Source organism: Rhinatrema bivittatum, chromosome 4 (genome assembly GCF_901001135.1).
Source record: "Rhinatrema bivittatum chromosome 4, aRhiBiv1.1, whole genome shotgun sequence".
Taxonomy (NCBI): Eukaryota; Metazoa; Chordata; class Amphibia; order Gymnophiona; family Rhinatrematidae; genus Rhinatrema; species Rhinatrema bivittatum.
Window position 1 is genome coordinate 205,817,656 of NC_042618.1, and position 17,041 is coordinate 205,834,696.

General features: G+C 42.5%; 1 protein-coding gene across 1 annotated transcript in view; it reads right to left on the reverse strand.

The window, feature by feature from the left end:
- Positions 1-17,041, reverse strand: part of LOC115090467 (semaphorin-3A-like) — a 202,923-nt gene that overhangs the window by 80,161 nt on the left and 105,721 nt on the right. The window contains exons 3-4 of the mRNA XM_029599594.1: positions 4,030-4,092; positions 1,592-1,711 (exon numbers count right to left, since the gene is read on the reverse strand). Coding sequence (XP_029455454.1) covers positions 1,592-1,711; positions 4,030-4,092 — 183 coding nt within the window. The remainder of the gene's footprint in view (positions 1-1,591; positions 1,712-4,029; positions 4,093-17,041) is intronic.

A 17,041-nucleotide genomic window follows, 5' to 3' on the forward strand; every position in this document is an offset into this window, starting at 1 on the left:
ACTATCAAACCCCCATTGCCTCTCCTGTGGAGTGCCACAAGGATCCATCCTGTCATCAACACTATTTAACACCTACATGGCCCCTTTTGGCAAACTCATCCGGTTACCTATCATTTCTAAGCAGACGACATTCAACCGCTGATCCCCCTTGTCCCAGAACCAGATGAAACAATTTCCAACCTCAACATGTAACTGGAAGAAATATCAATCTGGCTGTGCCTAAATAAACTAAGACTGAATCCACAGAAAACAGAAGTGCTATGAGAAGAAAGACCCCCAGTAACTTACACTCAAAGGTGATCATCGAAGGAACAGGACTCCCCTTCATAGCCCAAGCCTGGAGTCTTGACTTCCTGCTAGCTTCTAAACTAACAATTGAAGTCAATGTCCAAACAGTGACAAGCTCTGCGTTCTTCCACCTCTGCCAACTTTGCTACCTCTGCCAGCTTTTCAATTGCCCTATCTTCGCCCTGACAATCTGAACCTGTATCATCTCCTTTCTGTAATGCACTTTACATCAGAATCCCAAACAAACTAAACCAGTGCCTACAGCTCATCCAGAATGCTGCAGCGGGAATGATGCAAAATGTTAATAAATTCACCAGGATCGTGGCCATCCTAAAAATCCTATTCTGGCTCCCAACTCTTTACTGCACCAAGTTCAAAAAGTTTTGTATCGAAGGCTGCGTCCCTGAATAAGTATCTCACCCTATGCATGCACTATCCTGCCTTCTATGCTCAGAGGCACAAGCCAGCCTCGTCGTGCCAGCCCCCAAGGAAATGTGCCGCACCAGTAGCAGGAACAAATCTTTCTCAGGAACAGCCCCAACCATTTGGACCTCACAGCCATCCAACATCAGGCTCGCACATGACGCCCCCCCCCAACAAACCTTCAGGAAGCTGTTGAAAACCTGGCTCTCTGAATCAGCCTCTGGGCCAAAGATGTAACCCAAGCTCCTCAATGGAATTACACCAAGAAATAGGCACTCCGAGGAAACAATTACCTGACTCTCCAGGAAACAACCCTTTCCCCTTTGAGGGTGACTTTACTGTACCCGTAAAGAATTTGTTATACTCATGGCTCATATTCTATTTATTTATTTATTCAAGACCCATGCTCTTATTATACTGCTCTATTCCCATTCATTATCACTGCCCTAAATGTTCAGATGACACCTCTCAAATGATTACTAAAACTCTACCGGCTTCCTCCTAGTTGACCAGTGTTTAACTGCTTGATGACCCTGCTGCATCTTAACCACTGCACTTGTACCACCGTTTCCCATATCTACTATGCCCATTGCAATTTGACCCCTCTCTGTACCCATTGTAACTCTAACCGATTGTAATATGCTTTGAACTCTCCAGTTGGAAAAGCATGATATAAATAAATGATGATGACGATGACTTTTGCTTACATTTTTTTTCACATATGGTAAGATAGCTAGTGTTAGGCAATCCACGGTGCCTAATTCAATGGGCTTCTGTCATCCGTAGAAGAAAAATATGATTCTGGTTCAGTTTCTGTTTGGCTGCTTATGAGCCCAGCAATAACTTCTCGAACAACTGAAGAGCAGGATGTGTGACTTACCTTGTAGAAGACGCTGGTATGAATGAAGGCGCAGCTGGGGTGGAATGCACCTGTTCCGCACACATAGAGATGGGTTTGGTTGAAGATGTGCAGAACACGGAGAAAATTGGCACAATCCATCTGAAAATGTGAAAGCTCAGAATCACTTCAAGAACAGCTGCAAGGTTTTATCAGGCTTCCTTTCCAGTTTACAGTTTATTCTCTCCTGCAAGGTGCCCCTTCTTGCCTCTTTTCAACTTGCTCTCATCAGAAAGCTATCATGTACAACCTGCAGCACTTTTCCTGTTTCCGTCTACACCCTTTCCTATATAATTGCCACATACAGCAGACCTCTCCTGTGGCTGAGCAGGACAACGTGACTGAATAGGATACAGCTCCTTCCAGCAATGTTTGCTGTTGTTTTATCATTCACTAAGGGTCACCCTAAGAGAGAGTTTAAGCTACCCCACAAGTGTTAAGTTGCTATTTCAGCAGCAGTCCTAGCACTGAAGAGGACAGTTGAGCCATGGATGAAATGTTACTCACATATGCTAATAGAGGTCCATCTTCAGTAAGTCAGTGAGCAAACAACTTAGCCGGTTGCAACTCAAATAGACTAAGTTAGCTGGATAACTTTACTCTCGCCCAAGCCTGGCCATAATATCATGGCCCATAGGTAGGTATTTGTATCCCTATGGTAGGCCCACCTAGGAACTCGAGGTGGGGATTAGGTAAGAGTGTAGGGGGTTAGGGGCCACTTTGACATTCTACGTGACACCTACGAACAGAACAGTGGTCTCTTGTGCAGATTTGCTGGCCTTCGGAGTGAGGAAACTCACTCCAAGATGAGATTTGGGCAAGGTTCTCTCAACCTAGCTTGATGGACTCTCTACCTGGGTAACATCAAGCTAGGTTGAGAGAACATTGCCCAAATCTCATCTTGGAGTGAGTTTCCTCACTCAGAAGGCCAGCAAATCTTCACAAGAGACCACTGTTCTGTTCGTAGGTGTCACGTAGAATGTCAAAGTGGCCCCTAACCCCCTACACTCTTACCTAATCCCCACCTCGAGTTACTAGGTGGGCCTACCATAGGGATACAAATACCTACCTATAGGCCATGATACTAACTTATCATTAAAGCAACACATTTCGAAAGTGGTAAAAACTTTGTTTTTCAAATTGCATGTTCTAAAACGATTGCGCCCCCTTTTATTTTTCCATGATTATCGTTCAGTGCTACAAGCACTGATTCTGTCTGGTCTAGACTATTGTACCCCCGGCTTGAACTTAGGACTGCCTTGATTCTACTATTAAGCCTTTACAATTGATACTGAACTCGGCAGCTAGACTTCTTATACCGGTACTTCCATTAAAACATCACATCTCACCAATCCTGCACAAATTACACTGGCTTCCAGTTAAATATAGAATTCGCTACAAAATCATCATGTTAATCCACTCTCTGTTGAACAATATTGACTCCACTTGGATGTGCTTCACATTACATATCTACAAACCACAGAGAGAACTAAGATCTACAGGTAAAAACTTTACTGGGAAATTCCCTCAGTGAAGAATGCGGCATTGAGTATAACAAGGAATAGAGCTTTCTCGGTTGCTGGCCCCATTTTGTGGAACGCATTGCCAGACCCACTTAGGTTAATAAGTAGCCAGAAGGAATTTAAGAAGGCTTTAAACACCTGTTTCTTTCAGGAAGCTTTTAAAGATTTAGAAATACCTTAGCTAAGTAAATAAGATTAAATATGTTTGTATCATACTATATTACTTTACTTATTCCTGCTTTTAAATTTTTAAATGTAATTGGCCATTCTTTGTTTAGTCACCATTATTTTTATTGATTACGTAATATGTTGTATTTTTATTCATACTTATTTTACTTCTTTAAGTTTTATTTAGTACTAATTTATTTTAACCTTTTAATTGTTTAAGGTTATCTATTGTTGTAAACTGCTTTGGTCAGTAAGCCTTACTGGAAAACGGTATATAAATTTGTTTAAATAAATAAATAAATAAAATTATGGCCAGACTCTCTCTCTCTCTCAATTTGCATAAAACATGCCCCTTTTGCTATCACATGCGGTACTTACCGCATTTTGATAAATCCACCCCTTAGCTGGATAAACTTAATAGCCAGCTAGAATTTAACTGGATAAATGCTGGCTGGCTGGTCAACGAGCCACCTTAAATTTGAAGCTTGGTATTCCAAATGGCATAGTACAGATAGTGACCCTTCAAAGAGCTCAGTACCTGGAACGTCTTTGGCTAAAAGTCAAATAAAGTGAATTTAGACTTATGATCATGTCCATGACCCAAATTTAGAGGTTAGCAACTTTCTGACTTTATTCTACTGTGCATGAGTCAAAACAGCGAGTTAAGGCTAATGCAAAACTTTCCAGACAATGCGAACTTCAGCTTGCTAGAATAAAAATTACACATACCTTTGGATCCTTCCCAGCCATCTTACATTCTTCTATATGCTCATGGGTAGCAGGCCAGTGCAGCTATCAAAAGAGCAGAATAGTTAGATCTTTTATCTAGCTTCTTAAGGATTATTCTACATAGGGGTAAATTTTCACAGATTTACATGGGTATGTGCAGGTAAAATCATGTTATAAGTAAGTAAGTAGCCTTTGTGTTTGCGAAGTGAATTTCCAGAATGCCACAAGTATGCATGTACTTTTGCTGCAGAAAAGGATTTGTGGAAAAAGAGGGCATTTATAAGGTTTTGTGAGGGCATTCCAGGGCAGGGTCGGAAATCACACTCACACGCATACATCATCACAGATGCTTTTACACCTGCTGCTCCAGTCATAGAAGTTAAGTATGACTTCTCAGTTCTCTGCAGTTTTTGGGTGAGGCAGTCTGGGGCTAGTGGCAAAGAGTGTGAATGAACTGGTAGAGGGAATGGATCAAGAAGTGGAGGTTTTGAAGCAACCAGTGGAGGTGTTGGCAAACTGGTGCCAGGACGTACACACACTGGTAAAAATTTTCATAACAACACATCAGTCCTGGTGTAAGGTTCCAGAGCATAGTAGCATCGTAAATGACGGCAGATAAAGACTCAACTGGTCCATCCAGTCTGTCCAACAAGTTGTTTATGGTAGTAACTGCTGCTCCATGCAGGTTACCCCCAAATGCAGAAACGTTTCACCTAAAGTTATCACAGATCACACCGTTTCTTCATTTCCATCCTCTAGCCCAGTGTTTCTCAACCCTCGGTCCATTTCTGCTGGTCTGCAGAGCAATGCTCATTGCAGGTGTAACCCCTGGGCTACTGTCCCATCTCAGGGCTCCATAGACCACATCTCAAGTTATGGGTTTAAATGTGTAACTTTCCTTTACGTGCTTTTAAGCCTCTCTGAAGCTCAAGATTCCCTATTGAAGGCCCTGAGCATTGTTTAAGTCTTAATCCATGCATTAAAATCTCATGTATACAGCACTAATAATCATGCTGGAAGCAACTGCTGGATTCCAACTTAACATTTATTGATTAAAGATGGAAATTTGGTGAAAATATTAAGTTACAAGTCCTTGTTATTTACAAAGCATTTTACAGCTTCAGATCCTTGACCTATATGAACTTTATAAAGTGGCACCTTTCCCCGGCTTGGCCAGGTCTGTAATACCTGCCACATTTGAGGATATGGACAACATTCCCCCTCCAAAAGAAAATTAAACATAGGTGCAAGAGGACCTACGAATAGATTTCAAAATGTTTTAGAAGATTTAGCCGAATAACTGTCGATTCCTGAGACTTTGCCCAGTTTCAAATCCTTAATTGCTTTAATTATCTCAGAGACCAGCATTTCCTTATTTAACACTGTTGTATCTCACAGCTTAAAGAAGGAAGGTCAACTCCAGCCAAATAATTCTCTATCAACATTGCTAATGGAAATATCAGTCTGATATAAATCTTCATAAAACTGATTAAAGCTTTCTCTTATTTCACCAGTATCTAAAACATAATTCCCCATTCTGTCTGGTTTTAATGATCTGGCTTTAGGAAGTTTGATCTTTAAGTTTCTGTGCTAGTAACCTGCTGACTTTATTACCAAACTAAAAATATTTTTGTTTAGTCAGGTCCAAATAATGAGAAATTTCTTCAGTTTAGCGAACGCAGTTTGTTTCTAGCCTCCTCTAACTCAGAAAGGGTTTTAGTATTAGGCTTCATTTTATGTAAACGCTCCAACTCTCGTATAGAGTACTCCAAAGCTAACCTAGCTTTTTCTCTCTCTCTTTTCTTGTAGGAGGACTAAGAAATCAATCTCCCTTGTATAACAACTTTAAGGGCCTCATTTTCCACACTGCTCACACGCGATACCAGGATGGGGGTGGAATTGGGGCGGACTCTGCGCCGACGCCGCAGACAGCAAAACGGTAAGTGCCTTTTCACGGCAGCTTTCGCTCCCAATAGCTACACCTCCTATGGTGGCGCTATTGGGTGCGAAACCGGCAGCGATCGCACCGCGACGGTGCGATCGCTGCCAGTTAGTACAGGCCCCTCCCCCCGTTTCGGCCCCCCGCCCCTCATCTTTTAAAGTATCGCAGACCTGCGATACGAAAATGAGGCCCTAAGACAGTCCCAGATAGCAACTGGAGATTTCAATTGTTTACAAAGATCACAGTAATTAAATAACCCTCCAGAATCGCTTGCCTCTATCATTTTACACAAACTTGGTATTGTGAGACTCAAAGGTGAAGGGGAGGAATATGTATAGGCTGATGAGGAAAAAGCAAAATTGTTTAACAAATATTTCTGTTCGATGTCCACTGTGGAAGGGCCTGGAGCAGGACCACCTAAAACAAACATAAATAAAATTGGAGGTGAGGTAAACCTCAATCGATTTCCACAATAGTGTGTTTATGAGGAGCTAACTTAACTTAAAGTAGATAAGGCGATGGGGCCAGATGGGATACATCTGAGGGTACTAAGGGAACTTAGAGATGTGGTTCTAAGCATGCCAGTCAGGCTTTGGCAAAACTTTTAAAAAGAGAAAAACATTCAAATGAAATGGCATAAGAAACTAAATTAAATTTTTTGGTGGGCACAACCCTAGTACCCAAGGTCTTATCTATCAAGAACAAGTCAATTCTGGAGTAAGAGTTGTAAGGTTTTGAATAAAAGGTATAATTAGGATCTGCAGGGTGCATAACCTTCCAAATATCCATGAAGCCCATCTTTCCATAAAGGTCTTAAGCTGAAAATGAACCAAAACCAGGTTTATCCTGAAGTCCCCACTAAGAATGACTTGTCCTTCAGCCTCTTCCGACAGCACCTCACTAAGTAGTTTAAAGAAAAAACCCTGATTCAAGTTTGGACTGTAAATATTTAGTAGGGTAAATTTCAGGACCAATAACCATTTTAACCAAAATCCATGTCCCTACACATTACCTTCAAATCAGCACAAAGATCTTTAGAAACAATATGCCCACACCTCCATATTTATTTTGATTAGATCTAGAAGTAAGAAGTACAGTTGGAAACAATTTACAATGAAATAACCCCTTGCCCTTTTTCCTCAAATGAGTTTCCTAAACAAAAAATATCCCAGTTCTCAGGCGTCTGACCTCCTGAAATAACATATTCCTTTTGTAAGAGGAATTCAAAGCCTTAACATTTAAAGATACATGCCTAAAGGACAACATTGTACTACTGAAACGCAAAAGCCTATTTGGTATAAATTAACAAATAGAATAGCTTCTAAAATTAGATACCAGCCCAACCAGAACAGCCCTCTGATTGAAAACAAATGTCACAAAACAATAATCAACCCTGAATCCACTTCTCACTACAATAACAAACCACTTGGACTGGTGCTTTTCAATATATGTATATAAATGATCTGGAAAGGAATACTACGAGTGAGGTTATCAAATTTGAGGATGATACAAAATTATTCAGAGTAGTTAAATCACAAGAGGATTGTGATACATTACAGGAGGACCTTGCAAGACTGGAAAATTGGGCATCCAAATGGCAGATGAAATTTAATGTGGACAAGTGAAAGGTGTTGCATATAGTGAAAAATAACCCTTGCTGTAGTTACATGATGTTAGGTTCCATATTAGGAGCTACCACTCAGGAAAAAGATCTAGGCATCATAGTGGATAATACTTTGAAATTGTTGGCTCAGTGTGCTGCAGCAGTCAAAAAAGCAAATAGAATGTTAGGAATTATTAGGAAGGGAATGGTTAATAGAACGGAAAATGTCATAATGCCTCTGTATCGCTCCATGGTGAGACCACATCTTGAATACTGTGTACAATTCTGGTCGCCGCATCTCAAAAAAGATATAGTTGCGATGGAGAAAGTACAGAGAAGGGCAACCAAAATGATAAAGGGAATGGAACAGCTCCCCTATGAGGAAAGGCTGAAGAAGTTGGGGCTGTTCAGCTTGGAGAAGAGATGGCTGAGGGGGGATATGATAGAGATCTTTAAGATCATGAGAGGTCTTGAATGAGTAGATGTGAATCGGTTATTTACACTTTCAGATAATGGAAAGACCAGGGGGCATTCCATGAAATTAGCAAGTAGCACATTTAAGACTAATTGGAGAAAATTCTTTTTCACTCAACGCACAATTAAGCTCTGGAATTTGTTGCCAGAGGACGTGGTTAGTGCAGTTAGTGTAGCTGGGTTCAAAAAAGGTTTGGATAAGTTCTTGCAGGAGAAGTCCATTAACTGCTATCAATCAAGTTTACTTAGCTAATAGCCACTGCTATTAATTGCATCAGTAGCATGGGATCTTCTTGGTGTTTGGGTACTTACCAGTTCTTGTGACCTGGTTTGGCCTCTGTTGGAAACAGGATGCTGGGCTTGATGGACCCTTGGTCTGACCCAGCATGGCAATTTCTTATGTTCTTATCTCCTTTTTGAAAGTTAGTGCCAGCAGCTTGGTTCCACTCTGGTTAAGGTGGAGCCCATCCTTTCAGAAAAGTCTCCCACTTCCCCAAAAGTTTCCCCAGTTCCTTACAAAATTAAATCCTTCTTCCCTGCACCATCGTCTCATCCATGCATTGAAACTCTGGAGCTCTACCTGCCTCTGGTGATCTGCACGTGGAACAGGAAGCATTTCAGAGAATGCAACCCTTGAGGTTCTGGATTTCAGCTTTCTACCTAAAATCTTAAATTTGGCTTCCAGAACCTCTCTCCCACATTTTCTTATGTTGTTGGTGACCACATGTACCATGACAGCCGGCTCCTACCCAGCACTGTCTATAATCCTATCTAGGTGATGCGTGAGGTCTGCCACCTTCGCACCAGGCAGGCAAGTTACCAGGTAGTCCTCACATCCACCAGCCACCCTGCTATCTACATTTCTAATAATTGAATCCCCAACTATGATGGCCAGCCTAACCCTTCCCTCCTGGGCATTAGCCCTGGGAGACTTGTCCTCAGTGTGAGAAGTCAATACATCACCTGGAGAGCAAGCCCTTGCTACAGGATCACTTCCTACTACACCAGGGTGATGTTCTCCTACTGGGAGACCTTTCTGATCCAAGGTAGAACTGGGGCTGCCAGACTGGATTTGGGACTTGGCTACTATGTCCCTGAAGGTCTCATCAATGTACCTCTCTGTCTGCCTCAGCTCCTCCAAGCCTGCTACAAATAGAACAATCCTCTTTTGTAGAGTTCCCTTACACAGGAGTTTGAGGAGCTGCTCTGCACCTGCTCATACTGTACTGCATGCTGCACCACAGCCAGCAGAGACGTTTCCTAAGCCTCTTCCCCTGCTCCCTACTCCGCAGACCATTTTATTTCCAGTTGGGTCAAGTCCTGAGGCCCAATCTCTGGAAGGAGCCACTGCTTTGAGGCTTTACTTTATAAACTTCTAAAGAACAGCTCCTCTCAAAATTCATACTACAAATCCACACAGACATCAGGGGACACTTGCATATATGTAAGCTGGAATCAACCATTGCAGCAGCCTCTAGTGGGGTGCCGTGGCAAAGATGGTACATTCATCCACTTTACACTGTGACCTAGCTACTTTTCAATATATTTATAAATGATCTGGAAAGAAATACGAGTGAGATAATCAAATTTGCAGATGACACAAAATTGTTCAGAGTAGTTAAATCACAAGCAGATTGTGATAAATTGCAGGAAGACCTTGTGAGACTGGAAAATTGGGCATCCAAATGGCAGATGAAATTTAATGTGGATAAGTGCAAAGTGATGCATATAGGGAAAAATAACCCATGCTATAATTAATTACACAATGTTGGGTTCCATATTAGGTGCTACAACCCAAGAAAGAGATCTAGGTGTCATAGTGGATAACACATTGAAATCGTCGGTACAGTGTGCTGCGGCAGTCAAGAAAGCAAACAGAATGTTGGGAATTATTAGAAAGGGAATGGTGAATAAAACGGAAAATGTCATAATGCCTCTGTATCGCTCCATGGTGAGACCGCACCTTGAATACTGTGTACAATTCTGGTCGCCGCATCTCAAAAAAGATATAATTGCAATGGAGAAGGTACGGAGAAGGGTTACCAAAATGATAAGGGGAATGGAACTCCCCTATGAGGAAAGACTAAAGAGGTTAGGACTTTTCAACTTGGAGAAGAGACGATTGAGGGGGGATATGATAGAGGTGTTTAAAATCATGAGAGGTCTAGAACGGGTAGATGTGAATCGGTTATTTACTCTTTCGGATAGTAGAAAGACTAGAGGGCACACCATGAAGTTAGCATGGGGCACATTTAAAACTAATCGGAGAAAGTTCTTTTTTACTCAACACACAATTAAACTCTGGAATTTGTTGCCAGAGGATGTGGTTAGTGCAGTTAATGTAGCTGTGTTTAAAAAAGGATTGGATAAGTTCTTGGAGGAGAAGTCCATTACCTGCTATTAAGTTCACTTAGAGAATAGCCACTGCCATTAGCAATGGTAACACGGAATAGACTTAGTTTTTGGGTACTTGCCAGGTTCTTATGGCCTGATTGGCCACTGTTGGAAACAGGATGCTGGGCTTGATGGACCCTTAGTCTGACCCAGTATGGCATTTTCTTATGTTCTTATGTTCTTACACTCCTTAGTAGGAATCCCAGGTGAGCCCTACATATGCATGGAGATTCAGTTCCCCTCTGTGAGACAGTGTACAGGAAACTTTCTCAAGCCACCTTTAGGGACCAGCCACAGCTATCTGGCCTAGTCCTCCTTAAGGATCAGCCCTGCAAGGGATTCTGGGTGAAGGGAGGCTTCCCTCACCATACTATAAGGAGTCAGGGCCCAGAAGGGTTAGGGAGGCCTGGGAAGCAGGCAGGAACTCAGTTTATGCAAAAACCTGCTATGTTTAATGACTGAGTGCTTTGTACCTAAGGAAACAGTCAGAGTCTGCCTCCTTATTCCTCTTGGCTGTTTCCTAAATCACGACTTGCCACGTTACCACACCTACACTTCAAAGGTGGTCCTTTGAAAGTAGAGTCAGGACACATTAGTAGGTCAGGATATAACCTGATCTGTAACTAAACAGAGGATTTCAGAGGCATCAAACAAAGCTAAATATCATTGTGTGTTACTATTTTAATTTCCAAAGCAATCTGATATTTAATCATTCTAGATTTATGCTCTGACCACACTGCCTGAAAAATCTCACATTTGACCTTCATCCTCTCGCACTGAGGTGATAAATCTCATTTTTTTGGTATGAATCATCCTTGCATCTCTGGAAACCCCATGCACAGGCCAGGATCCTGTGACTACATAGACTCACAGGCCCTGGGCTAACTGCTGCTTTTCTGCTTTGGGAGAGTGGGAGTAAAGCAGGAATGGAGGCACAGAGGTGTGCTATTTTGTTTTGGTTGTGTCTGGGGCCGTGTGAACTTTCAAGTGTTAAAATAAGGTCACATTGGAAAAAGGTCTGAGAAGTGCTGCTCTAATCTTTTCCAAAGCTGCAGCTTTCTTCCCAGGTAGCAGGAATGTTTGGAATGAGGCAATGAGTGTTTGCAGGACATGAACTCAGATACAACCCATGCCAGGTGCACTCATTCCTGAGAACCCCAAGCAAATATCAACAGCCACCATCCAACTGGGCATTGGAATTCTAAATAACAACACAGACAACTGCAGGCACTAGCTAGGATGAGAGGGCTATTAATCTTTCCGTATTCAGGGTCACCGATTTCACCCTAGAAAAATGCATTAGGACCAACATGAATTTAATTAACTAAAATTAATTGATTTCAAATTGGTTTCAAGATAAAGTTGCTCTAACTCAATTTTTAGGATTTCTTTACAGTGAAATACTGTAAGAATGTCTTATGTGCTTGATGATTTGTCTGTCTGTGCAATTTTTTCATATGCACATATGCAGAAACTAACAGAAGTTAATTTTCTGGCAACAGAATCTTAGGTGGGTAACAGGAAAGTCCCAGGCAGAAGTTTAAAATAGATAGGCAAAAAGGTCTGGCAGGAGGAGCCAATGGCTGGAAGGGCTCCCCAGAGCCTGCCGGCCGATCAGAAGAAGGTGCATCTTTGGCCCTAGGCGATAGCAATCAGTGCTAAGCAGATAAATTCCGTCCCTCAGCCTACCCACGTCTCTGGCCACACCCATTTTTTAACCAACAAAGGTTTTGCACCTGGAGTATTTATCAGTTACATTTGGCCAGTAAGAAGGGAGAAATGTTAACTAGTCAAATTTAACTCCTGAAGTTAGCCAGTTAAATATTTGGAAAATCTACCCCAATGTTTTTTGGAAATGGACTCCACAGTAAGGGGTAGATTTTCAAACCAGTGCGAGTGCGTCCATGTGCGTGCACTACGCAACGCACGCACGCACATGGATATGCAATTTTATAATATGCGCACGCAAGCACGTGCATGTTATAAAATCAGGGGTCAGCGTGCTCAAGGGGGCGCACAATTGTGCACCTTGCATGCACCAAGCCTGCGCCAAACCACGCTGCCTTCCCCGTTCCCTCCCAGGCCGCTCTTCACAGATTCCTTGTGCTTGTTCCATGCTTTCTTGAATTCAGATACTGTCATCTCCACTACCTCCACTGGGAGCTATTCAAAATATCCATCAACCTTTCTGTAAAGAAATATTTCCTTAGATTACTCCTGAGTCTAAACCCTTTCACCCTCATCCCATGACCCCTCATTTTAGATTCCCTTTTTCAATGAAAAAGGCCCACCTCCTGTGTATTTATTCCTTGGACATATTTAAATATCTCTAAAATATCTCCCCATCCTAACTCTCCTCTAAGGTAAAGCAAAATAGAAACCCCTAAATGTTAAAAAATCATACTTTTTACCAATCTAATTTCACATCTCTATATATTTCTTTTAATATTTATATCAAACTATCAACACATAGAAAAGAGTATGAAAAGAAATGGGTGAAAAAGCCAGTTCATACCAAAAATCTGTTCTACTACTAATGAACGGTTTTATACATATGGGGGTAGATTTTCAAAGGGTTACGGGCGTAAGATACGCGCATAACCCCCGAAAACCTACCCCTGCGCGCGCCGAGCCTATTTTGCATAGGCTCGGCGCGCGCAAGCCCCGGGACGCATGTATGTCCCGGGGCTTTAAAAAATGGGTGGGCTGGAGGCGGGGCTGGGGGGCGGGGCGGTGGTTAAGGGGCGGGGCCTGTGCCAGGGATGGCGAGCCAGCGCGCGCAAGTTACGCCTGCCAGAGGCAGGCGTAACTCATCGAGATAAGGTAGGGGGGGGATTTAGGTGGGGATGGGAGGGAACGGGAAAGCCATCGGACCTCCCCTAGGGCTCGGCGCGCGCAAGGTGCACAAGTGTGCACCCCCTTGTGCGCGCCGACCCTGGAGTTTATAACATGCGTGCGCATGTTATAAAATCGAGTGTACATTTGTGCGCCGCGCATGTTACTTTTAAAATCGGCCCCATAATCATTAGTGGCATAAAAAACACCTACAAACATGAATGGTTACTGTTTATAAATTCAACGACCCATCTGCTGGCAAGCATACAAAGTATTTATTTATTTATTTAAGGTTTTTATATACCGGCATTCATGAAGCAATCACATCATGCTGGTTTACAAATAAACAGGGGTGCAATAAATACATCAAAACAGAAATAACGTGTCAAAGAAAGCAGTTACAATTAACAAGGACTATTGAACTGGGATCAGAGGAAATAAAGATAGTTTAGCAGAGACTAAATTATATACAAGGAGATGAGGTACAGCTGCTGTGTTGGATATGTTGATGGCGAGATGCATTAATTTAAGTCCGGGAAAGCTTGCATAAACAGCCAAGTCTTGAGTCTTTTTCTAAAGGTTAGGAGGCAAGTATGTGCTTATAACCCTACAAATAAGCAGAAACAATCTTCTAACAGGCTTTTACCCAGTTATCTCATGATTCTTCATTAGCAGTGAAGCCAGTTGACAAGGGAGGTGGAGTGGTGATTGAGGATCACCAGTAATATGTTGGGGAAGTGCTTTATCAAATTACAAGAAGGCTTTGATAGATTCCACACAATCCCTTGAAAATCAGATTTGAGAGATTGTGCCTGATGCTACTAAACAAGGTTGTTTTAACAGCTAAGGAATCTCTAGTTAGTCAGATAAACTAATCCGGCTAACTATAAGATAGCTGCGTATATTCAGCAGCATGGCCACACTACTTACATCTCAGCTAGGTTAGCTGAATAACTTTATCCAGCTAACTAGAGAACAGCCAAATAGCTGTACTAGACTTATCCGATAAACTAATCCAGATAAAGCTGAATATCAGCATTTATCTGGCTATGTTACCTGATAACTAGTTCCACCCTGGTACATTCCCATCCCATCCCTCACCTATCCAGCTAACTGGTTGGCCAGATAAATAGCTGGCTAAGTGCAGCTGCTGAGCATGGTCGAATATTCAGACAGTGCCACTAAATTGGCTAAATCGGAACTTAATTGGCTAAGTGACACTGAATATCGACGTTAAGATAAATTCCTTGTTACTGACTCCCAGTGATAAGCAGTGGCTTTCCCAAAAAATAACTAATATTTGTTTAGAGACTTTTCCTCCACGAATTTGTCCAAACCCCTAAGCCCAGCTTTGTTAGATGCCTTGCTCACATCTTCTGGCAACAAAGCTTGATTGTGTATTGAGTGAAATTGGCTTCCTATTCTTTAGGATCTGCCAAATAACTTGTAACACGGATTGGCCAATGTCACAGACAGAATGTTCGGCTTGATGGACCTTTGGTCTGAGTCAACATTGCATATCTGTGTTACGCCTGTTGGTTGCAAATGGCTACGACCTCTCATGCTCACCTCTTTTTCCCCTGCACTGTCAAGTCTGGGAAGAATGGCGGTCTCTGCTAATCCCTGCCGACATCTCCGGCGTTCCCAGGACAGCGAGGGTGCTGCCAACTGCCATCTTGGACCCGAAATTACTTAGGTGCGTGCGCAAGGGCCTCCTTTGAACACGTCATGGTGGGAACCTCGGGGGCATCCCCTCCCGATGACGTCAATCCGCTAGTGTATTTAATCTGACCTGCCCTTGCCTTCTTCGAGTAAGCAAGGAGTTTCGTCTTGCTGAATCCACCTTACTCAAGGACTTCCTGTTCCTGACTTTGGTCTTGGCATCTAACGCTCTGAGTACCTGCTCCTCGGGGGCTCCCCTGCATTCCCAGCTATCCGCTCTTCGGAGGACCTATGTGCCTGACTGCTACTAGACCTGCTTCTTAGGTCTCTCTCTCTCTCTCTCCAGGAACCATCTATTGTGAGTACCTCTACTGACTTCTACTATACGAACTGTATTGAGGATTCCCCACGGTGTACCCCGAATCTCGGGCCACTACCGCCTTTCTTCAGTCGAAGCTATTCAGATTTCCTGCGCTGCAGAGCATTGACACACCAACTACGGGAGCCACTTCCGGGTTCTGGCATCTCTACCAGTTCTTCAACATCTACTGCACAGACTTCCTCGGCATTCCCTGCTCCGCGGATCACGACCGCATCTGTATTCCTGAGGTGCCTACACTCGTCAGAGGGGATCCCCGGCGTACCCCGCTCCGCAGGTCACTACCGGATCTTCTCATCTGTGGCCTCGCTCTGGGTATTCCCTATTGCTCAGGACTGTATTATTACATCTCCAACTCTATGGACATTATTTTCTCCTTCCTTCATAATAAAGTCTCTACTTCTAGCTGTGTCCCACGCCACTGAGACTACACCTGCTGACGGTGAGGCTCACAGGGCTCCTCCCTGTGGGTGGAGACACCTCTCATCTCAGCCCAGGGTTCACATTCTTACAAAAACACAACAATCTGATGTTCTTATGGCCATACCTACTTTAAAAATGTATTCTTGGGCATCCAAACCAGCCTGTTTTCGGGTCTGAAAAGGATAGGGTCCAACTCCCCAACTTTTACTGGAGTCCTTTTAGTTGAGAGGGCATACATTTGCATCTCTTCTAGATATTTCAGCTAATTTCCCAATAAAAAGACAGATATGTAGGCATAGTCCTATAATTTCCCATACATTGAGAATTTAGACAGACACTTTAAATATCCCCATATCCCACTTTCTTTATTCAGAAATATCCCTTCTATATCCATCCACGCATTTGTTCCAGAAAGGGCATCATTTAGATTTTAAAACTTGCCTTTACAAGACAAGCTCAATTGACAAATTAGATACAAAAAGTATTAATTTATTTTTCTTTATTTTAAATATTTATAGCCCTCTCTAGACCAAATTCCCTACCCCACAGGGTTTTTAGTCTAAGGATCTGATTTACTAAGGCTTTTCCCCATTCTGTATCTAATCCTTAGTTATTGTTTAAGTACCTCTTTCTGGACTTATTCCATGGGGAAATGGAAAGGGAAGGCCTGTACCTTCACAAGAACACACACAAAAACATAAGTATTGTTATGCTTGGTCAGAATGAGGGTCCATCAAGCTCAGTATCCTGTTTCCAACAGTGGCCAATCCAGGTCATAAGTCCTTGGCAGGATTCCATAGTGTCGATAGATTACATGTGCTTATCCCAGGGATAAGCAGTGGATATCCCCATGTCCACCTTAATAATGGTTTATGGACTTTTATTCCAGGAGTTTGTCCAAACCTTTTTTAAATCCAGTTATACTAACAGCTTTTATCACATCTGCCGGCAACAAATTCCAGAGTTTAATTAAGCATAGAGTAAAAAAAATATATTTTCTCCTATTTGTCTTAATTGTATTACCTAGTAACTTCGTTACATGTCCCCTAGTCTTTGTACTTTTAGAAAGATTATAAAAACGATTCACGATTACCCATTCCACTCCACTCATTATTTTATAGACCTCTATCATATCTCTCCCCCGCCATCTCTTCTCCACGCAGAAGAGCCCTTACCGCTTCAGCCTTTCCTTAGAGGGGAATCATTTCATCCCCTTTATCATTTTGGTTGCACTTCTCTGTACCTTTTCTAATTCCGCTATATCTTTCTTGAAACGTGGTGACCAGAATTGCACACAACA